The sequence below is a fragment of the Pelodiscus sinensis genome, chromosome 22, assembly GCF_052426305.1.
Source record: "Pelodiscus sinensis isolate ZL-2025 chromosome 22, ASM5242630v1, whole genome shotgun sequence".
In the NCBI taxonomy this organism is placed as follows: Eukaryota; Metazoa; Chordata; order Testudines; family Trionychidae; genus Pelodiscus; species Pelodiscus sinensis.
Genome location: NC_143073.1, coordinates 22,559,377 through 22,565,486, shown reverse-complemented (window position 1 = coordinate 22,565,486; position 6,110 = coordinate 22,559,377). Strand labels below are relative to the sequence as shown.

Below are 6,110 nucleotides of genomic sequence, written 5' to 3'. Positions count from 1 at the left end.
CCTGCAATGGGGTATCAATGAGGCTTGACTGCATTCCTCCCTGTCCCTGGGAATCAGTGGGGGTAACCCCAGGGATTTCCTGCTTCTTCTTCTTAGATTTATCTCATGAGGTCATATCAGTGTTAACCCATGGAACTCAGAGCTGCACGGTGGCTGTTATAGTTAAATTCCATGCCAGTCTCATGAGGAACAGGGGAATGGGGGCCGGGGTCTATTCCCCTCTCAGGAGTATCAGCTCTGATCTGGCCAAGGGCAGGGGACTGGCTGGCTTGGTGGGGCAGGAATTGGGACCTGGGGTCTCTCCCCTCTAGGGGAGCACTGCTTGTGGAATTGGACCAGCCAGTGGGGCAGACTGGGGGGGTTGAGGTGGGGTTGAAATGGAACCTTCCTCCCATCCCCTGGGTGCTCCCATGAGGACACCCCAGAACAAGAGTTGCTGTCTGCACCCAGCATGGGGCATGTGACTGTGGGGTAGAAGCGGGGCACACTGACATGCACACAGTGAGGGTCGCTCGAGGGACAACCTGCCCTTCCTATGTTCATCCATGTTCCTAAAACTATGATAACGCTAGGACAGCGTGGCTACGTCTAGACTGCACGCCCTTTTCAACAGAGGCTTTTTCAAAAGTATCCTTCGAAAAAGCCTGTCGATAAAGAGCTTCTAGGCTACAATCAGTATGTTTGAAAAAGCAAGACCGTCTAGATGCTCTCTTTCAAAAAAGCACAGTTTGTATGCAATAGCGCCTTTTTTCAAGAGTACTTTTGAAAAAAGGTGTTATTCCTCATAAAATGAGGTTTACTGCTGTCGACAAAACCACCACGGTCTGTCAATTTACTGTTGACAGCACACGGCGGTAGTCTAGATGCAGATATAATTTTTTTTTTTTTAAAAAAGGCCACTTTTTTTTTATAAAAACCCTGTAGTCTAGACACACCCTTTGAGCCCCATGCGGTACCATGTGAAAACTCATAACCCGCTGAACATTATGGTCTTGGTGAAATACAGGGAGCAACCCTTTATGGCGATTGAAGAGTCTACGGTATGGCTGTTGCTGTAATTCTGGGTAACACCTACACACAATTTTTTCAAAGAGAAAGGCACATGGGGCCCAGACCTGTGTGACGGAGCCATTGTCCAGCAGGGCAGAGGGAAGGTGTTTATGGCAAATGTACATTTCCTCAGTGAAAGCTCAAATCCCACAACCTTACCAGACTCTGTCGGCTGCTCCCCAGTTGGTGGGGTGGGGGGAGGAGCTGCTCAAGGAGGAGAATGGTGGGAAAAGGAGACAGTGGATCCCTTTTAGCTCTCGCATTCTTGCTAAGAGACACCAGAGAGCCGAGGCACTCGGGAAGGAGGACCCAGGCTGCAGGGGAGGTGGCTGGGCCCTGTACTGCAGCTCGTGAGGAGACAAATAATTTCCTTTGTGGTTTGTTTAGCTGGTGCCCTGAGCCGTGGGTCAGTTTCCTCCAGCCCGGCGTAGGGCTGGGGCGGTTCTGAGCTGATAGACATAGTCTGAGCTCCCATGGCGCTGGGCACTGGGTTTGGGCAGAGGCCGGAGGGGGAAGAGTTTCCCGGTGATGCAACATTGCGGGGGGCTGGAGGGACAGACAATCCCCAGCCCTGCTCGCACCCTGTCCAATGTCACCCCTTGTCAAATGCAGCAATTCCCAGCAGCGGGTGTGAAACCAGAGCGAGGGTGTGACTGACGCAGTGCTGAGCACACAGGCTGAGGAGGACGGAAACACAGCGCTGGCTGCCCCTAGCAATGTCTGCGTGTGGATGGGGGCAGGCGGGGCCCATGGGCCTGCGCTGTGTGGGACCGGACAGGTTTTGCAGGATGTGGCTTCCCCAAGGGGGTGGGAGTTGTAGGCTCTGCAGTGCACCTGCTCTAACCACTAGCCCTCGCTCTCCTCCCAGCAGCCCCTTTTCTAACCACTAGGTCACTCTCCTCTTCCCTCTTCAGCTCATTCCTCCTTGCTCCTCAGGCCCTCCACATGCAGGGACCTGAGACCCCCTGAAAGGAGCCAATCGGGGCGCCCGTGAGGCCCGGCTGCCAGCTGCCCCTAAAGCCGCAGAGCAAGAGGATGTGGGGGCCAGGAGCTGGCCAGACGCCCCCTTGCGCCAGGCGAGGCCTCGGAATCCTCCTCGCGCTGCTCTGCCAGGGTAAGAGCCACAGGGAGCCGGGGGCAGGAATCCTGCAGCGCCGGGGAGAGACCCAGGACTCCTGGCTTCAGACGCTTCCTGCGCCAGAGCTGAGATTGTCAGATACAGGACGGTGTGAGGGGCTGCAGGAAAACTGAGGACTGAGGGCCGGGATCCAGGGGCACTGGCAGAGCTGGGGGCTGTGGGTCGGGGTTATGGGGCACTAGCAGGGCTGGGGGCTTGGGTTGGGTTTATGGGGCACTAGCAGGGCTGGGGGCTGTGGGTTGGGTTTATGGGGCGCTAGCAGGGCTGGTCTGTTCCCCTGCAGCCCAGCTCTCCCAGGGGCAGGTCTATCGGATCCAGGTGGCGCCCCATGTCACGGTGCAGCAGGGCCTCTGCGTGCTGCTCCCCTGCCATTTCACAGCCGATTTTAAGTCTCCTGGGCCTGTCTACAAATACTGGTTCCACAGAGACGCCGACTGGCACCGCAGTGTGCCCGTGGTCAGCACCAACCCGGACAGGCCCCCGAAGGAACCCAGGGGTCGGTTCCGCCTGGCTGGGGAGGCCGAGGACGACTGCTCCCTGATCATCAGCGACGTGCGGGCTGAAGACCGGGACTACTACTTCTTCCGCTTCGAGAAGGGAGAGAGCAAATACAGCTACCTGGAGATCCAGCCGCTGGTAAACGTCACAGGTGTGGCAGGGGACCCAGTAATACTGAGCTCGGTTATGCCCAGTGGTGGGGAGGTCCATGGGATAATTCCAATATCCATTGGCAGGGAGTTCTGGGGATTAACTCAGTAATTCCCCACAGGGCTGAATCTTAATGGTTTCTCCTGCCTAGAGCTGAGGGACCAGCCTGTACTGAGGGTCCCTGAGGTGCTGAGAGCTGGGCAGCCAGTGAATGTGACCTGCCAGGCTCCAGGCACCTGCTCTGGGACCCCTCCTCAAATCACCTGGACAGGAGGGTTCGACTCCATGGACATGAACGTCTCTGAGCCCCAGGGGAACGGCAGCGTCTCCTACAGCTCCGTGCTCCGCTTCACGCCCACCCTGGCTCACGAAGGCAAAGAGCTCAGCTGCACCGTCACGTATCCTGCGGTCGGAGTGTCCACCCGCCGAGCCCTCCGGCTCCACGTCGGCTGTGAGTCGCCCTGTGCAGCATTGGAAGGAAAGTGGGGGTTAGTGGTTACATGGGAGAGGCAGGACTCCTGGTTTCTATGCTTGGTGATCCGAAGGCAGTGGGGGCTAGTGGTTAGGGAGGAGGTGGAGCTGAGAGCCTGGAGGGCAGTGGGGTCCCAGGAGGTAAATCCCCTACATGCCCTCTGTCCTGTTGCAGACGCTCCGGAGCTGCTGCCAGGGGGGAACTGCACGGTGCAGGGCAGCGGGCCCAGGGGGACGGCCACATGTTACTGTGTGGCCAAGGGGAACCCCCTACCTCGCCTCCAGTGGCTCCTGCCCAACTGCACCGTCTCCGGGGACTTTGAGGGCCCTGAGCTGCGGGCCAATTCTTGGGTGCAAGGCCGAGCTGTGAGCGGGGAGCTGAGGGGCCCAGCCGGGACCCTGGCCAACGTGTCCTGCGCCGCCGCCAATGCCCATGGGCAGAGCCAGGCTGAGCTGCCCATCGTGCTTGCAGGTATCTGGGACCGGTGGGAGCAGGGGTGTGAGTCCCTTGTATCATAATTACCCATGTGTACACCCCAGCCTGGGTATATGCTGCATGGCTGGGGCAGCTGGGTGGTAGGAGCTGGCATGGGGTGTACTCCTGTCATAATTACACTCCTACACAGTTGTGTCTGCTAGCACCGTAATTACTCTGCTATGCAGATTGGCCCAAATATAATTTGCCTTTTATTTAATAAAGCCTGAGCGTGGGGGTGGGGTTACCGTATATTTTCACACCCAAATAAAAGTCACCACTCCCCAACTTACCTCACGGCCAGGGGAACCCAGGAAGCGCGGGGAAGCTAGTGAACACTTACCCTACTTTCTTATATATACACCAGGCGCCCGCTTAATGTCTATGGGTATGTCTACACTACCCCGCTAGTTCGAACTAGCGGGATAGTGTAGACATACCCTATGAGGGGAGGGGACAATAGCACCTTCCCCCCTGTGGATGGGCAGGCTGTAACTAACAGTAATTACCCACATACACATGCTTCCCCAAACCCTGCTTGACACCATGAATCCCACTGCTGACAACAACTGTGTTCGTGTCTCTCCTCAGGTGATGGTAATTTCCTGCTCATAGTCTCCTGTGGAGTCACTGGCGGCATTTTACTCCTCTTGATTCTGGCGATCGTGGTCTGCAAAGTTGCCAGAGCCAGGTGTGGGCACGAATCCAGGGGCTTAGAGTGGAGGGCAGATAGGCCATGAGAACTGACTGAGGAGGACTGAGGGTGGTGAATCCATTAGCACACAGTGAGATACTTGTGGAAATAAAGCAACTGAGAAGGGATTGGATGCTGCTTTCCTGTAGCATGAGGCTCCCCTAAGACATAATTAGCCTACAGACTCTCTGCCACTGGGTAGTAGCAGGGATAACCTGTGGAACTCCATGCCACCAGATATTATCAAAGTTAACCCATAGGATCCCCTGTCACTGAATGATAGAATCCTTAACCCATGGGACTCCTAGCCACTAAACAGGAGAAGATTTAGTCCATGGGACTTTCTGCCACTGGGGATTGGTTGCATTAACCTCTAGGACTAGCAGCTCCAGGGCTGTGGGAACTGAGCTAAAGCTGTGCTCTCCTGCAGGAAAGACACAGAGGAGGGTCCTTCAAGCTACGACAACGGAGGCAACAGGGAGCAGCAACCGTCCCCCTATGGGGAGAAGCCCAGCAAGGCGAAGAAAAAGGAGCAGTTCAATCTGTACAATGCCAGTGCAGGAGGAGAGGTGAGGAATGCCAGGGTCGTGGGCCTCTGCACATGCCCTCCCTGGATGCATGGCAGGCAGGGCTGGTCCCAGAGCCCCAACACAGCACTAGGGGGTGCTGTGCTGCAGTTGTTCTCCCTGAAATACTGGCCAAAGCCTCCGAGTGCTGTTGGTAACCAGACATCTTCTCTGCTTGTCAGAGCTTGGGAGTCATGGATCTGGCTGTTCTGGCCGGATTCCCAGATAATTAAAGGCATTTGCCTTCCAAACAGCCATGCTGTTGCCCTAGATACATTAGTCTTCCTTCCTGCCCCTGGCTGCATATTGACACCAAGTGAGCTGTCCCTATGTGGCGCTGTATGGGGCTGTTCCCCAGCTGCTCCACCCCAGAGGTAGCTGCATCTCAGTCACCATGTGAATCAACCCTTTTTGCAGCCTCCAGAGCTGAGCAGTGATGACTATGTGAACATGGAGCAAGTGGAAGATGATGAGAATTCAGCAGGAGGAGGAGATGGAGTCTACGAGAACATTGGCAATTGGCAGCCACATTTGCCATCTGACCAGATCTACTGCAGTGTCTATTCCTAGAGCGAGAGTGGAAGAGCTGACAGTGCTTCTAAGTACCTCTTCTATTTAAGCAAATGCTTGTTTTGCTTGTGATAACTGTTGCGAGTGTCGTGGGTATGAGTGGTGGGATGGCTGGTGGCGACATGGTGGGTGAAGTGGGATACGCCTAGAATCAGCTTACCCCTGGGATTCCCTGCTTCTTGCTATTAGCGGAGTTAGCCTGCAGGACTGCCTGCCACCGGGGATCAGTAGATTTATCTCCTGTGGTCACATCGGAGTTAACCCAAGGAACTCACAGCCCTCCCCCCATGCTTTGTGAGAATTGGTGTATGTAACTTGAAGCTACTTTAGGCAAAATCAGTCACATGATGCAGCATTTTTAAAGCTACCATCTGCTGAATGTCCATATTCACTTTCTGTGCATGGATCTTTGTGTGGGGAGTTAGAAATGTGAAGTGTGAATCTGTGTTTAAATCTAGACATTGGCGTGTGAGCCAGTAGTGGCACTGGGGAACTGAA

At 55.3% G+C, this 6,110-nt stretch overlaps 1 protein-coding gene across 1 annotated transcript; it reads left to right on the top strand.

The window, feature by feature from the left end:
- Nucleotides 1-1,514: 1,514 nt before the first annotated feature.
- On the top strand, nt 1,515-5,612 carry LOC142819700 (sialic acid-binding Ig-like lectin 13). Its single transcript, XM_089772741.1, has 7 exons — nt 1,515-2,164; nt 2,472-2,839; nt 2,990-3,287; nt 3,483-3,779; nt 4,374-4,473; nt 4,907-5,045; nt 5,460-5,612. Exons 1-7 carry the CDS (start codon nt 2,086-2,088, stop codon nt 5,610-5,612), a joined length of 1,434 nt encoding a protein of 477 aa, XP_089628867.1. The 5' UTR covers nt 1,515-2,085.
- The last annotated feature ends 498 nt before the right edge of the window (nt 5,613-6,110 follow it).

Bases quoted from the DNA above. Each gene is read 5' to 3' on its own strand.
- LOC142819700 (XM_089772741.1), top strand. From the start codon at position 2,086: ATGTGGGGGCCAGGAGCTGGCCAGACGCCCCCTTGCGCCAGGCGAGGC. The intron at 2,165-2,471 runs GTAAGAGCCACA...GTTCCCCTGCAG, and splicing joins CCTCGCGCTGCTCTGCCAGG to CCCAGCTCTCCCAGGGGCAG. The intron at 4,474-4,906 runs GTGTGGGCACGA...GCTCTCCTGCAG, and splicing joins TGCAAAGTTGCCAGAGCCAG to GAAAGACACAGAGGAGGGTC.